This window comes from Malus domestica, chromosome 16 (assembly GCF_042453785.1).
Source record: "Malus domestica chromosome 16, GDT2T_hap1".
Classification (NCBI taxonomy): Eukaryota; Viridiplantae; Streptophyta; class Magnoliopsida; order Rosales; family Rosaceae; genus Malus; species Malus domestica.
This window is the reverse complement of record NC_091676.1, coordinates 4,285,301-4,302,271: the sequence shown is the minus strand read 5'-3', so window position 1 is coordinate 4,302,271 and position 16,971 is coordinate 4,285,301. Positions and strand designations below refer to the sequence as shown.

Here is a 16,971-nt window from a genome sequence, read left to right as displayed (position 1 = left end):
TGGATGATCTTCCCAACCGTCGAACTTTAGCTATTGCTAGTTCTTCCTCCATGGCGTTGGGTGAGGGGGTTTCTCCTGATATGTCTTTGCCTCGGCGGAGGCATGGTTATAAGCCTGCGCCATCACCTCAGAGTAAGTCTTCCAAGTATTGGCATTGATCATGTATTTAAAGAAACAATCACGTAGGCCTGCCGTGAAGGCTTTGAGGGCAGTCTTGTCGTCTGCCTCGGCACACCGGGAGTATTCATGGCTGAAGCGGCCAGCATACATACGTAATGACTCGTCTGGCTTCTGGCGGATAGTGTACAGGTCATCTGCAGAGTGCAAGCGATCGGTTTGGAAAATGTGTTGGGAAACAAATAGTTTCCTCAATTCCTCAAATGAGTCTACCGTCTCAGGTGTAAGACGACAATACCAATTTAGAGCTCCGCCAGAGAGGGTGGAGGGGAAGAGAAGACATCGCTCTTCGTCGGTGTGCATCCGGTATGCCATGGTGGACTCAAAGAGGTTAAGGTGCTCAATCGGGTCCTCTTTTCCAGTATAAAGTTGCAAGCCAAGCTTCTGCTTTGTCTTTGCTTGAAGGGGGGTGTTGAGGATCCTCCTTGTAAGAGGGCCAAGCCTGGGTTGGTTCCAGTCAGGTATTTCAGCCTGACGTTCAGCCTTCAACTTGTTTACTTCCTCAAGAAGTTGTAGGACAAGGGGGTCCTGAGCGGAGTTATGTGCCACTGGAGCTTTCTTTCGTAAATCTCCATCTCCTCTTGGAATTAGGAAGGTTTGATCAAGGGCATGTGATTTTTCCCTGGACTCGCTGTACTGGCTTCCAGGGTATGTCTGTCGGAACACCTCTGAGTCCCCTGTACCCTCATGTCTCTCTAGGACTTGTTGCACCTTCCCCAAGTTGGTGGCCGGCTCGGGCCGTGGCAGGGGACCGAGTCTCTCAGAAATCCTTGGGTCATTGATCTTTGAGCTTATATGGATGGAATTCTCTCGACGTTGCTTCAGGAAATCCCGACAATCGCGAAAGACGGCTTTCGATCCTTCTGCCCCTTCAGCAAAGAGGTGTCTCCCTCCGCTTCTCATGGTTCGGGTCGAAACAACTGGGTTAAGAGAAGCCTCATGTTGATTATCAAATCGAGGGGTAATTTGTTCCCTATCAGGGATATCTATGTCGAATGCATGTGACCCTCCATGTTGGAGGGCACCCAGTTGATGGTTAACTTCCACGGGGGCAACAAGCTCGCGTGTTTGAGCTTGCCTAGCTTCGTGAAGTGTCTCGAAGAGCTTCTCATATTGCTCCTGGAGGACCTCATTCCTCATTGCTATCTTGTTGTTCTGAGCTTCCAACTCATCGACTTTAGCTTGAAGAAGAACTCGTTTTCCTTCCTTCTTTCGTTGTTTCGCACTATGTGCAAGGGGGGTGTCATTCTGTGTGCTGTGGCTTCCTTCGCTTCCCATGCTGGAGAGGGATGCCTGATCAAAAGAAAGTGTACGAATGATAGAAACCAGCTTGACACAGCTGAAGAGAGTAGGAATAAGTGTCGTTTCCCACAGACGGCGCCAAATGTTGATGCACAAAATCAGCGAGGACTTTGGTACAACAGAAAGTGTCAGGTTTTGTGACCTTCGCTTGGTTGCTTCGGTCACTAGTGAGGATAAGTACGTAAATGAATAGAGACAGAGAAGCAAACACAGGATGTACGTGGTTCACCCAGATTGGCTACGTCCACGGAGTAGAGGAGTTCTTATTAGTAGTGAAGGGCTTACACAAGTACAAAGGATCAAGCTCTCAATTTAGTGAGTTCTTGTGAATGATTTAACACAAATGGCATTCGGCAATATTGTGGGGGAATGACCCCTATTTATAGAAAAACTTGTAGCTTTGTCACATTGACATGTGTCATGTTATGATTGGTTCTTGATGTTGACACGTGCTGCGCTCTGATTGGCTTCTAATCTTGACACGTGTCGAGTAGTGATTGGCCTCCTGGTCGGAGGGGAACTCTTCTGGGTCCTTGACAGTATAGCGTTGGCCGGTGCTCGGTAGTTTCGGGATTGGTCAAGTATGGTACAAACAAGCTTATTTTCACAGTTTTGGGTGAAAAAGCTGAAAACGTGAAGTAGCAAAAATGACCTGATTCTCACAGCACAACAAAAACAGTTTTTTTTTCAAAGCACAGCAATACCAAACCAGCCCTAAGTGGTTTTATGGCAGTATTTCAATTTTTTTCATGGTATAGGTTAGCCCACAATTGAAGTTCAAATGTTATACGTGCTCCATGTCACTTAATTTGTGTTTTTATGTGTTTGAGTCGAAAATTCGCCACACAAGAGAGGTTATGTGCGGATGTGAAGTTTAAAATAGTCTCACATTAGTAAAATGAAAAATTTTGCAAATGCATGCAAGTAAATTGAGTTACTCTATATTACAAAGGCTTATGATTGAAAACGTACATCCTTCGCTTGGTAAAAATTAACTTTAGACATGAATTGAAAAAAATAAGAAAAGACGAGAAAGAGACATTTGAACATACTTGAGTGAGGGACCATAAAAAAAAAATATGCCAACTTTAACTTGAGAATGAGAGTGTATGGGGGCAATTCTTGCATAACAGACTAATTCACGATGTTGATGAGGAATGAGGTTCGTCTGTTGTTTTAGTGGTTTATAGTTTATGCATCTTATCGTATTTTAGGCATATATATGTCATGACATCTCCATTGTAGTAAATTTATGTCGATATATACGTGATTGTAATCGAGCAGCATGCATGATGATTGATGATTAAAGAATAAGAACCAAAGGCTGGATTTGGTAGGATGGGTTGGGTGAGATTCATATTCCTTTTCCTTTTTGAAGGATAGAGAGAGAGAATATATATATCCATACATGGAGCAGTAGGGATATAAATGGACACAACTCCTTTTCATTTTGTAAAGGAGATGCAATACTATAGTGATTCCGATGATAATCTTTTCCGACTACGTCCCCGGCAAGTTTATGGTTCATTTTGCATACAATTATCGGAATTTTTAAAATTAATAGAAGCGGTATTTGAGATTGTCTACTGTCAACTATTTTGGTTTTTCTGTAAAAAAATCTCGATTAAATTGAAGAAACCAGTAGTTTAAGTAAAGGGTTGCTTTGACAAAAATGCCTTCAATTTAATGGAGATTGTTCACTTCAATATGTTCATATTGCAAAGCTGTGAAATCAGAGTTAAGGTCATGTCCTGAAAACTGACAATTTTGTTTTGAGAACAACATGCTATTTTTTTCCATGCACGTTTTCGAAAAATATAGCCAGTCGAGCCCCCTCGAAATTCCTTTGGCGACGCATCTACGTTAAAATCTTGTTCGAGTTATTAAATTTGAGTAATAGTATTTGGCATGTTAACTTTTCGAAATTTCTCATCATGTGACATGTGGTGGTGATAAATCTAATAATATCAAGCATATCATGGTGTCGTTGATTAGGTTACAAACATTACTAATCCAGTTGTGATTAAGGCATTTTTATTGTCCAAATGTTGTAATACGAATTTCATTTTGCTATTCATCATTTAAAGATATTTTTGTAAAATTTCATTTTGTTATATCATTCATCATATGACGTTTTACCTAGTGGCTGAGAGTAATAATGCTTATGCATCCTAGTGCAAGTTAGACCCCCACAGATCATCTTTCCCTCTAAGATTTAACAATTTAACCCACTAACGCAATCGTTTAGACCCCCACAGATCATCCTTCCCTCTAAGATTTAACAATTTAACCCACTAACGCAATCGTTTATTAAAAAAAAAAAAAAAAAACTAAACCAGAGATTGTTTTAGTGCTACAAATATATATATAAAATATATAAAAACAAAGGCTTTTTTTATTAGCACCCCACATATTGTTGAATGCACCCCACAAAATATTCAATATTAAATTACTTATTTATTCTACTATGTAATGACAATTTCGACCTTATTAAGTTTTTAAAAAAAAAAAATTTTCCAAATACACCCCACATCACTTTTAACGTATTATTTATCTTCTTCGATTATCAAAACCATCTCACCCTCCATTGTTGAACAAAATCCCAACTAATGAAACTACAAACACATTGATTGAGAAAACCCTAACAAAATGTCTATGAATATGCCAATGCTATTGATCACTGTGACTGCAAGAAATTATTTTCTCTCCAACCACACATTTTATCACATCCCGGTATTTACTATGTCGAAAAACTTTAGAACTTATGCCTTTGAAACTAGCTCTATAAATTGCAATGCCAACAACTTGAAACTTTCGATAATTATTTTTTATTTTGTATTTCTTTTGTTATAGAAAAGTTACATAAGATCTTGAGTTTGGATAATTCTTGAGTTTGGAAGTGACATAAGATTTTCCAAAATGCACAAAGATAAAAAAATTTAAGATAAGTGTTAGCGTCCAAATCGGTGAATGATAATATGCTCTCAAACTGGAAACGAAAAACAAGTCAATCACAGAAGTAACTAGCCTGGGAACAGCAGGGTATCTAGATTCAATCCATCAAAATTAAAAATGAGTATTATAAAATTTGAAGAAATTGGGGTGTATATAGAAATATAATGTGTATTTTGAGAATGTGGAGTGTGAGGGTATTATGGAGAGGTATGTGGGGTGTATAAAGATAATTTTTAATTGAAAAAGTAAATGTGGGGTGTATTAAGTATGTGGGGTTTATTCAACAATTTGTGGGGTGTTAATATAATAAGCCAAAACAAATTGACCGTATTTTTGGGGGTGCCTATGGGGATGAGTAGCAAGGCGCGTTACCTAAACATGGGCTTTTCAAGTCCTTTAAAAACGAATCACGTTCGGCCCAAATCGGAAACACTATTGAGCCCAAGAGCCCGAAAACATCATCGTGCTCGACAGCTGGTTCCAACTGGTTTGCATCCACTCCGAGCTATGGCCATCGCCAACTAGCTAACACACTCTTTCTCTCTCTATCTCCCTATCTCTCACTCCCAATCGGAAATGGATCCGATCCTCACCACTCGCCGGACCCGAAAAATCCCACCCAAACCCGATTACTCAACGGTAGTCATCCACGACGACGATGACGCCTTGTCCAATCGACAGAGCAAGCACAAGAGCTCCGACCCGGAACCCGACCTCTACGCCACCATGGTCTATAAGGGTAATGCCGACGAAGACGAAGACGACGACGACGCCTCTCTCCCTCCGCTCCTCAAACGCCTCCCCAAGGACTTCGGCGGCGGACCTTCAATCGATTACTTCGACGACGAAGAGGAAGACGAAAACGGCGGCGATTTCGGCACAATGATCATTAAGCCCGATCGAAACCGGACCACGAGGAGGTCGCGCGACTTCAAGCGGGCGTCGTTCGACGATGACGGAGAAGGCAGTGGGTTCTCGACCTTTGTGGTGAGGCCGTCGAGCGAGAGAGAGTCGGTCAGCGGGACCGTGGTGAGGAGGACGAGCAGCGGCGCTGGTTCGACGATGAGTAGGGCAGTGGCGAGTATGCAGGCCTCGTCGGAGTTAGGAGTTGGGAAGCAGAGGAGGGGCAGTGGGTCGTCGCAGGGAGAAGAGTATCGGCAAACCACTAAAATGTCGTCGAGTTCGATACCAGATAGCATTACCAGAGAAGACCCAACTGTAAAGTACGAGCTGCTCAATGAGCTTGGTGGGTTTCTTGTACTTTCAACTTGTATGCATCTCAGCTGCTTCTGCATTTACTTCTGTTCAAGTTTTCTGTGAAATTGGATTGAATTGGCAGGGAAGGGATCTTATGGCGAGGTTTATAAAGCCAGGGATATTAAGACGTCGGAGCTGGTGGCGATCAAAGTCATTTCATTGTCTCAAGAGGTATGCTTCGGTTATCTTCTTTTCGGTTTTTCGTGCATTTTATTTGTATTTGGTTTGATTTTGAATTTTTGTTTTGATTTGGTTTTATTTTGAATTTTTGTTTTGATTTGGTTTTAGGAAGAGGGGTATGAAGAAATTTGCGGAGAAATCGAGATGCTGCAACAATGTAACCATCCGAATGTGGTTCGGTACCTGGGGAGCTACCAAGGAGAAGAGTATCTTTGGGTAATGAATGGCATTTGCTTTGATTACTGGTGAAATTGCTAGATGATGAAGCTGTTATTGGTTTGTGTTTGTAAGTAGGGTAGTGCAAAATCTGAGACTATAGACTGCTCTTTTGTTGTGTCTTGTTAGATTGTGATGGAGTACTGTGGTGGTGGTAGTGTTGCCGACCTGATCAATGCTACCGAGGATGCTCTGGAGGAGTATCAAATAGCCTACATTTGTAGGGAAGCTTTGAAGGTAAGATCAATTTTGATTGGATATTCGAGTTCGAAGTAAACAATTGCATCTCATTAAGGGTTTATTTATGCTTAAATTTTGTCATGAAGTGCCTATAAAATGCTTCATATATGTTCTCTCCATTTTATATGTGAAAGTAAATTGAACTTGACAAAAAAATTTCAGTGATGATGCCACCTTACATACATTCATTTTTTATTCAGTTTATATTTATCAATGTAAATTGTTTGCTGTATTTGGACAATATTTCTTTTGCACAGGGCCTTGCGTATCTGCACTCGATTTTCAAGGTCCACAGAGATATTAAGGGTGGTAATATTCTGTTAACTGAACAAGGAGATGTCAAGTTGGGTGAGTGAAATTATCTTTCATTTATATGCAGTACTATTTCGGTAAAATTGTGGATGTTATTTACATCCAATTATGCAATTCTTTCACAGCTAATGACGTTCTCTTTTGTAATACTTCAAAACCTTAGTGGCATTATTACATCATCAAGAAAGTGCCAAGGGGATTTTTCCCCTTAATTATTTTTTCAACATTCCAGGTTGACAATTGAAATGGAGTATAATAAAATGTTCTGTGCTATTCTTTTCTGTTTTAATTTTTCTGGTGAAGTTCATTTTTCTTCTACTTTAACAACAATTTTACTCAACTTTGGTGCATGACAATATTGGCAGGTGATTTTGGTGTTGCAGCTCAACTTACAAGAACCATGTCAAAGCGCAACACGGTATGTTATCGTTTTGATAAGATGTATGTGATAACTGCGGCACAGTTGTGTTTAATTTGACTTATTTTGATTTATTTCTCCAAGATTTTCCCTTAATAGTCCAGAAGTTGCTAGTACTTTGCTCTAAAGGTCAAATGATTATTGTTTTCCCTTTTTTTTAATAGTGGGTATCTTAACGGGACTTGTAAAAGTAAACAAGGGAATCTGATGATTCCCTGGACTTGACAATGACTAACATATCGTGGTTTGATAGGATGGACACTTACAAAACTTGGCTTTTTGGTGATACTCTGTTTGTGCTTGATACATGAAAGTTCTTTTATTTTGTTCTCAGTTCATCGGCACTCCACATTGGATGGCTCCAGAAGTTATTCAGGAAAGTCGCTACGACGGAAAGGTATCATGTGATTCATTTCTACTCTACACAGTTTATTTCCTTTGTCCTGCTTGTTTCTTCTCTATGTGCTGCCCTTGTTAAGACTGACTTGTTGGTATAATTTCAGGTGGATGTATGGGCTCTTGGTGTTTCTGCAATTGAAATGGCAGAGGTAATATATGTTCAGCATGTTCTTTTCAAAACTGTATTGGGACTTATGACTATTGTGTCTATGTAGAGAACACTGGTATTAGTTCCCATGATCAAATAGTTGTTTCTTCTCTTAGCACCAATTGCTTAATCATATTTCTTCACGAGATCACGCCATTCATAGTAATGATTGTTGAATACTGTCATGTTCTCCTTGTAATAATTTTCAGGGGCTCCCTCCAAGATCTTCAGTGCATCCAATGAGGGTTAGTGTTTTAACTTTTTAGTTTCTAGTTACTTGAAAGTCAAATTACATATTTTTCATCTCCGTTTCTACCAAGGTTGCATGTTCAAATGGAAAACAGATGTCACTTTCTAGGTTGCATAATCTTTCCTTCTTTGCTTTTATTGACAATAGGTTAAGATATCGAATTAGTAAAAATTTTATGCTTCTAAGGAGCTTGTAGCTCAATTGGTTAAGAGTGTGCACCCCTGCACCCGGGTTACTGAGCTCGATTATTGCTTGTAAGAAAAATTGGATGTTTCAAGAACTGTGTCTTGTAGATGGCCCCTGATACATACAAGTAGCAAAATTGTCATATCCAAGTATAAGTAGGGATCCTGTGATGTGAAGTGATGTGTAATTCAAGTATAAGGTGGTGTGGTTGATAGCACTGATATCGGTATGAGAATGATTGGCTTGATGAAGGCTCCAAACTTATACAGCCTTCATCTCTCTTTTCCCTGGTTCCATTATTCTCTTTTGGTTTACAAATTTCAAAAAACTAGTTCAAAATTAGGAATGCTGTAAGTTATGAGGTTTGAAAATCATTCTCTGATGTGTACATTACTCTTGGAAATGTATATGATATTATAATGGATTTTTTTGCCACTATAAGTTATTGAGTTGACCACTTGAGTACACCATTAAAATCCTTTTTTAGTGTTTCCTTTTTCCTTTTCTCATTTGTTCCGCATTTTTTCGTTTGTTTCCACAGTTTCAGTTTTAATGGACAGAATAAAGGCTAGGGAATTAATTGCAGAATCTACTTAGAAAAAGAGGAAAGGAAAATTCTGCAGTATTCATCTTTCGATTGTTTTTTTTGTCTTTCCCAAGTTGAATGTTAATAATGTTAAAAAAAAATTCCCCCTTTTTTCCCTTTCAAGTTATTGCTTGTTGAGGGGATAAGTAACCTATTTATTGTCTATTATAGGTTATATTCATGATATCCCTTGAGCCAGCCCCGATGCTTGAGGATAAAGAAAAATGGTCCGTTTTCATTCTTTTGTATATCCGATCTTTCTCTAGCATTATTGAAAACAGTTGCCTGTATGACAATGTTAAATAACTTTATGCTGTATCTTAAAGCAGTGTAGGTTTTGTGATTTTATTGTTATGGGATTTGCGCTCATCCGAAAATTCTTTATTACAAAAGTATAACCACCGCCGTGATTCAAATTACCGAGCATGAGTTCAACTTATTTCTTGGAATGTGATTCTTTGCCTGGGACTTATCCGAGCTACTGCATTTGAGTTTAATCTGTTTTTCTTTTGAGAGGAGTTGCAATAGAACTAAAGAAGTTCACATCAAACATTAAAGGGTTCAGATATAAACTCTTACCGGTGCAAATTATTATGTTCACAATGGTTCCAACCTTTTTTTATGTATAAGTCCATTGTTTTTGCTTTTTATTGTGCAGAATTGTACTCAAATAGTACTGCATTCTTTTGCAGGTCTCTTGTGTTTCATGATTTTGTGGCAAAATGCCTAACTAAAGAACCTCGTCTACGCCCTACTGCATCTGAGATGCTTAAGGTAGTGCTAATAGTGAATGGCAATACGTTCTCTTGCATGTATATAATTCCTGAGTGGAATAATTATATTTACCTTGAAGCAGATTTGGATACCCATAATATTATAAGAAAAGAAACATATCTTAATCTGGCCTAGAGCTCATAATCTTGGATATTTTGTATCTTTATTACTTTTTATAAAATGCAGCACAAGTTCATTGAAAAATGCCAATGTGGTCCCTCCGTAATGTTGGCAAAGATTGAAAAGGCAAGGCAAGCAAGGGCTTCAATGGCTTTGGAAGCACAACATATTGCTCCACCTGAACGGGATAGTGTACGAATTCTTATTTTGTCTTTCCTTGTGCAACTTGTGTCAAATCATTCTCATCTTAAATGTTGTTTATAATTTCAAGCAGACAATTGAAGCTCCCAAAGTCAATGAGGATTATGGAGATACTGTTCCTTCAAAGCCACTCCAAGTGGAAAATGAAGTATCTTCAGGTAGCACATTGAGGAAGCAGCACATATCTGGTGATGTGGGAATGGCTGGGGAAGGTATGCTTGTTCTTTGAAGACCTCTAGGTCGGCTGTACATAATAGATACTTTGGAAACTTTAGTTTAAGTGGGCTAATTTGATATTGAATTCTGAGAAGGGACGTAATAGTTATTCCTTTGAATTTTTTTCCTTTACACATTTATTGTTATTTCTTTTTCAATTGCATGAAGTATGGTGATAAGTCACCTGTGGGACCTTATGTTTCGCAGTATCAAACTTATAAGGGCAGACGGTGTAGCTATTACTGATAGTGAGATCATTTAGTGCTCTCTCTCTATGGGACATGACATCACTTGATGTTCAAAATTGGAGATCGTTATTTTCATATTGTTCATTTTGAAGACAAGTTGGTTGAATGTATCTTAGTGAAACGGTTCTGTGGGCGCATAACTGTGAACTCCCTTATCTATTTGCTTTTTGGGTAGGATACCTTCCATCTGATGTATGTGAAACCTATGTTCAACAGGTAACTTTGGGACGTTTATTATTCATGAGGGGGATGAAAAAGATGAGATGTCTAGCGAGACAGAGAGTTTTAGTGTCAAAGAACCTTCACCTGCTCCTGGACTTCCTGAAAGCTCTTCCAATACTGGCGCAGGAGGCAAATTACCCAAACCCAGGTACTGCCCTCACTTTTTATTTGTGAATTCCATATAGAAATCTTGTTTTTTAGATTCCCCCTACCCCCCCCCCCCCCCCCCCTCCACAGGCTTTATAAGATTGCTTTATGTAATATCAATGGCCTAGTCAAAAGATAAACTATAGTTCCACAACAGTGCTCTGATTTACGATGATGCTCTATCAGGGAGGAAAATTCAAGTAGTATTACCAAAAACGGCATTCCAGTTACGCACACTCTACAGGCATCTGAGCAGAGCATAAAGACAAAAAGCACATCTCAAGTCCAGGTTGGAGGTCCAAGCAGCATAAGCAGTGGCAAAGTGAAGAATGAAGCTGTCAGCCGGAAAGCTTTTGCAATGCAAGATAAGGTAATATTCGCTCTGAGGTCTATGCTTGCCTGTTGATAGGTCCCTATCACAGTGGGACATGCCTTCCTCATTTCTTCTCCTCAAGGGGCATCCCTAATTCCCTCTCTTATCACTAATCTAAAATTATCCCAACCCCTTGACTTAAATACCAGCCCTTCCTAAAAAAATACCGGGTTGTCAACAGGCTCAACACTAGTATATAATTGCTTATTTTCATGTTCATGGCAGCTTTGGTCCATATATGCAGCTGGTAATACAGTGCCTATTCCATTTTTGAGGGCAACCGATATATCCCCCATTGCTCTCTTATCAGACAATGTTCTTGGAGGCATGCATCAGGATAATAGTGGATCTGTAGCCGTGGAGGCACTACAGGAGCTTTTTACTGGTGATGGACAGTCTAAGAAGGGACGAAGAGGGCAAAACGAGGTCAAATCTCTCTCTCTCTCTCTCTGCATTCCCTCCCTCGCTCTCTCTCTCAGCATTTTTTTATCTATTGATGCGCTGCAGATGCCCCTCCCTCCATGTGTTTACAAAAGGCTCTTTACAAGTTCAACTCTAATGAATCTGGCACAAGCGTTAGCCTACCACAAGATGTATGTCTTCTTCAACCAAATTATATTTATCAAGCTTTCACTTTGGCTTGATAAAAAATTAAAAGAAAGTTGTTTTATGTGCGTAATATGTGAGCACGTCACATCATCTATGCCGCGGCAAGCATGTCCTGCACGCCGCCAACTTGCTTTTTTTGCTTGTTATTTACTCTAGAGATTTCATTTGCTTTCAGGTGTTACGAAGATATGCCGCTTCAAGAAATGCAAGCAACTCAGGAGCAACAGACCATTCAAAATCTTTGTGATACGCTAAGAACCATTCTTAGATTGTAGGGGGGAATCATAGCTGCCCTAGTGTAATTTTTGTTGATTTTCGGTAGTCTCTTACTGCCGCAATGGCATATATAGATGAAGTTACTGAGGAGCTGTACGGGTAACGGTAGGTAGTTTATAGCTGTGATGTAATGTGTATGTAACGTTTGAATTCCGTCAAGTATATAACTAAACAGTTGGTAGTTTGTAATTGTGCTCTACCTTCACCTTGTACATTACATTTCCCCCTGACGTGAAATCATATCAATTTAACAGAGGATCAAACGGTCAAACAGAAGCACGTTTTGAAACGTTATGGGGTTGATGTAAGAAAATAAGACCATGGTAGGTTGCTGTTATGTGAAAACTAAAGGGTGCAAAATGTAATTAGCTTAAGAAAAGGGGCGCAAACAAAAATAAAAACCGAGTGGTCCGACCGGAAAATAATGAGACTGAGCCGGCAGCGGCAAGCAAATACTTCGGAAAAATTGGTTGCCAAAGCCCAGAAGGCAAAAGAGAGAAGAATGATTGGGAGGAGGAGCCTCAGCCTTGCACGGTGGCACAGTGCTAGAGAAAACGAGTTCCGTAGATTGAACAGTGATGAGCTTTTTCCTTGTATGCAACGCTTCGATATGAGGAGATTCTGACATGATATTCTACTTTTATCTCCCAGCATGGAGGAACTTGAAAGTTACAGTCAATAATACAAGCAACGATTAGATGAAGTACTGGTTTGATACTGAAGTGCTTTATAAAAAGTAGGTATCAAAATAAGTTGAGCTAAAAAATGTGTTAGGTAAACACTTAAAAACAGCTTATTTTCACAGTTTTTGGTGGAAAAAAAAACTGAAAACGTGAAGCAGCAAAAATGACCTTATTCTCACAGCACAACAGAAACAGTTTTTTTTCAAAGCACATGAATACCAAACCAGCCCGAAGTCGGAGAACTTGGAGAAATTCTTCAAAATTTGGCTCGTGAGGTATTATGTGGCTGGCTTTATTGTGTGATTAGTGAATGGAAGTAAATTTGATCCATACAAACATGTTTAATATATAAAACTATGTTTTGGTTTGAAGGTGTCATCTCCTGGTGCGGAAAGGTTACTAAAGGGACCGGATAATCCACAACGGTTTGAAGACATTCCTATGAGTGTATGCTATGCAGAACAAGTGGATGCTAAATGCCGAGAAAAGGACCGAGTGTTTAATCTGGAGTCCATTGAGGCAGAGTCAGAAAGCTCTGTGTGGAAGTAGGCAAATGTGAAGGAAAACAGGGATCCTAATAGCAAAGGCAGACCGTTGACACGAAAACAGCGGGATTAGAGATTGAAATTGCCGTTTTTAGAGCTTCGTGATGTTTTAGTCGAAAATGTTACACAGATTTTAGCAGAACTCCGGTGTCCTTGCACTTTAACTCGGGTGAGTGAGACCGGAGGGTTCCACTATGCTTTCCGTATTCAGATTCCTCACTTTTTTGGGCCATACAATCTTACAATGTTCAAATACTATTGAGTGGGCAGAAGGACCATTCCATCTCCTGCCATGCCTATTCAGGGTAGCCAAATTCTTGGTGGGAATTTGGCAGATGCCACTCAAATTCACAACTAAAGTTTTGAAGGCGTTTTATCATACCCCGTAATTTGATCTTGGGTTGTAGGACCTTGCCTACGGTACACTTCTTATAAGGTAGCTTTTTTTTTTTTTAGAGTGCCAAATCAGATCGTGAATGCGTTAAGTAAATACAGCTACTGTAGCCAATCCAACATTCTAGTTTAAGATTTCAAGCTCTCAAGGCGCCTTAGGAAGTTCGTCTTTATGACAGTCGATTACTTCACCAAATGGGTGAAAGCAGAACTGTTAATCAAGAGCAACTCATGCTATCTCTATTTATCTAAAAGGGTTTGTATCCATAACGTCAATAATTTACGTATTATAATACAAGCAGACGATAGAATTCATGATTTGACTGTCCTACAGAAAAATTAATCCGAGGATAGCAGTGAGAAAAGACAAGGATTGTCTGCCCTCCCACTTCCGGTGTCCTCCCGTGCCCTCCTGTTTGTATAGTCACGGTTCAACCACGTCAACATTTTATATTACTATTCATTTTTGTCTTATTATCTCTATAAAAAAACAATATAAAATGTTAACGTAACTTAACCGTAACCACACAAAACAGAAGGGCACGAGAGAGCATCTGAAATGAGAGGACAGAGAACCCATGTCCGGTGAGAAAAGGGGTGAGTATGTGATGTGATCAACTGGATTCACATGAAGATAATCCATGGGAATTTTTGGAGAGAGAAAAAATTATCACTGTTTCCATAAAGCAGATAGAAGAAAAACAAGAAAGAAAAGAGAGAATTGAACAGTTAAAATTGACAGCACGAATTGAATACAAGGCCCTGTGACTTGTGAGAGTGTAATGAGAGTTGCTTCTTGTCGGTTTTTGGTTGCTATCCTCCATAGTTTTGGTTGGATTTTAATTTCATGTTCATTTCTTAGGACAAGAAAAAGTCTCCCAATGAAACACTCTGTTCACAATGAAGCATTCGATCTGGATATCACTGCAGTGGTATCTTAAATCAACCACAAATACAAACTGGGAGTGAGTGATTCGTGTTTCATCTCTTAGGTGTCTAAAAAACTTCTCTTTCTTCTTCGTAATAAAGACGCTATTGTAACGATATCTAAAACTGATCATGAACTGTCATATTAAAGAGTTAAAACACAACTCAGTACATGATTGATTTGAATGGTTGTGAAAAAAAACAAGCTAATTGAAAGTTAGAATCTCTATGTGAGAGTGTTGGTGATTGGAGATGGAAAGAGATGGAATATGCCTTCAAAATGATGAAGATTGAAATTGAATGGGAAGTGTCGTGCAGGAGAGAATGATGACGGATCCTTTTCGTGGAGATCCGAAGTGATTTCGTGATCGTGACCATTTGTCATACATTACGCAATCAGTTTTTGTTAGGTACTATTTATATTTAAATTTAAAATTTAAAATAATTTTTTATCGCACAATATATGATGAACGATCACGATTACAGAATTTTTCGGATTTCCAAGAAAATGATCCTGTGAGGATCCTTTTCCTGATGAACTCATTTCATTAAATCCAATAATAATAATAAAAATTATCACTAAATGGACTAATGGTTGAGACAAATTCTAGACCCGCATTCTATACAACATTGTCCTGTATTCTATTTTTAGCATTTGCAAATCACACGATGGTAGCTAAGAGATGATGAAATGACTCTACGAGCCTTTTGAACTTCTAAAAAGGTGAATTGTATGATGACCTACCAGTTGGTCTTTTTTTTTTAAATTAAAAATAAAATAAAATAAAAAATAATATTAATAGTGTAAAAACTTATACGTCAATTGAAAAGAGGGCATGTGTCCATTTTGCAAATACGTGGGTTTTCTCCGTCCATCCCTACATCATCTGATATGAATCCGAATTCTTGTCAGATTCTCTTTGTGAGGATTTTGGAGATTCGTAAATTATATCTGTTTATTATATATTGTGCGATCAGAAATTAGTTTAAATATTTTTATTTAAAATTAAACACAAATAGTTCTTGATAAAAACTGACCGTACGATATAGGATGAATATACACAATTCACGAATTTCTAGGATTATCACCAAAAGGAACCAGAGAGGATCATGTTAGATCTGATTTAGACTAAAGAGGATCCTCTTTGTAAGGATTCTGGAAATCCTCAAATTGTGATCGTACATTGTGCGGTCATAAATTATTTTAAATACTTTTATTTAAAATTAAACAAGACCAATACTTAACAAAAACTGACCACATAATGTACGATGAACGGACACGATTTAAACCCCCCTTTAATTTCCTCACTCATTGACAAATTCCTAGTTAGGTTACATGAGGAGGCTCTTCATTAAGGAGAAAATCATTTCCTATCCCTGATTTATATCCATTCTGTCTTTATTTTTCTCGTCACGTAATTTTGTCACCGAGCAAAAAGATGAAGAACAATAACTTGACTATCCAAATCCAAGCTCATACCTTTTTCTATCTCCTCGTGTAACTCATCAGTTCACATCTTTTATACTTCTTTCTCACGTAACTTAATTATTATGTGATTGAGAAAGAGATTTAAGAGAATCGGAGAATATGAACTCGTGAGATGCAAATTTTTCTCGAATTGATTGGGAGAGAAGAGGGGGGAAAAGGGGGGGGGGGGAGTCGTTGTGATTGGATGCATTATATACGTACAAATATGAAAAAGTTCAAAGTTCGTTAACTCGACGTAGCATGTGGGAAAATTTAACGTATTGAAACAGGGCAAAGAAGCATGGCCATTCAACCTGAAACCGGCTACTGATCCCCATCTACAAGTAACCATCCTCCAATCTGTGGGGAAATATGTGATCCCATATGTATATATTTGAATATAGAGAGTTTTAGTGTTGAAGGTTTAAGTTTTATTTACTGAGGTATTTCGTCAAACATTTTGTGGGCTTGTTGTCGTTTACCGAATCATGTTGCGCGCATATCAACATATATCAATATATGTCGAAGTAATCTAATGAGTGCTATTGAGAGAACTTGTCGAGTACACTCGACGCAACCTGCCGAGATATGCATAACATGCGTTACTTCAAAGGGATGTGATATCCACATACCTATTTTTACTTCTCTCACACCTTTTTAATTTTCGACCGTCAGATTGGATGAATTAAAGAAAATCAAATGACAGAAATTAATAAAGGGTGTGGGAGAAGTAAGTAGGGGTGTGCACACACCCCTACTTCAAACACTTGGTGGGTACGAAAGGGACTCCGACCAAACATTTGAAGGACCCTTGAAAGACTTTCACATGTGTATTTTCCAAATTCCAAATGATTCTAAAACCACCTTGGTTCCAATTTAATTACCGTCACTGTATATATGTATATGTGTGTGTGTGTAGAGAGAGAGAGAGAGAGAGAGAGAGGGTAAAATTTTGGGATGTGATATCCACACATCTCATTTTACTTTTCACACACCTTTTTAATATTCGGCTGTTGGATATGATGAATTGAAGAATATCAACGGGTTGGAATTATCAAGGGGTGTGTGAGAAGTAAAATGGGGTGTGTGGATAACACACCCCTAAGATCTTAATCCCAAATTAGACAACACATGTATAAGGTA

The 16,971-nt window shown here is 38.7% G+C and overlaps 1 protein-coding gene across 1 annotated transcript; it reads left to right on the top strand.

Moving 5' to 3' along the window:
- Positions 1-4,925: 4,925 nt before the first annotated feature.
- LOC103425561 (serine/threonine-protein kinase 1-like) lies at positions 4,926-12,001 on the top strand. Its single transcript, XM_029095560.2, has 18 exons — positions 4,926-5,680; positions 5,774-5,862; positions 5,980-6,087; positions 6,217-6,324; positions 6,585-6,675; positions 7,005-7,057; positions 7,392-7,454; positions 7,561-7,605; positions 7,814-7,849; positions 8,798-8,853; positions 9,319-9,400; positions 9,587-9,712; positions 9,795-9,933; positions 10,402-10,555; positions 10,741-10,924; positions 11,153-11,353; positions 11,435-11,520; positions 11,712-12,001. The coding sequence occupies exons 1-18, from the start codon at positions 5,011-5,013 to the stop codon at positions 11,809-11,811; spliced, it is 2,391 nt and encodes a 796-aa protein (XP_028951393.2). The 5' UTR covers positions 4,926-5,010; the 3' UTR covers positions 11,812-12,001.
- Positions 12,002-16,971: the final 4,970 nt, after the last annotated feature.

What these genes read in the sequence shown, in the direction of transcription:
- LOC103425561 (XM_029095560.2), top strand. Translation starts at nt 5,011, where the DNA reads ATGGATCCGATCCTCACCACTCGCCGGACCCGAAAAATCCCACCCAAA. An exon ending in TCATTTCATTGTCTCAAGAG is followed by an intron (nt 5,863 to 5,979) that starts GTATGCTTCGGT and finishes ATTTGGTTTTAG; the next exon opens with GAAGAGGGGTATGAAGAAAT. An exon ending in TTTGTAGGGAAGCTTTGAAG is followed by an intron (nt 6,325 to 6,584) that starts GTAAGATCAATT and finishes TCTTTTGCACAG; the next exon opens with GGCCTTGCGTATCTGCACTC.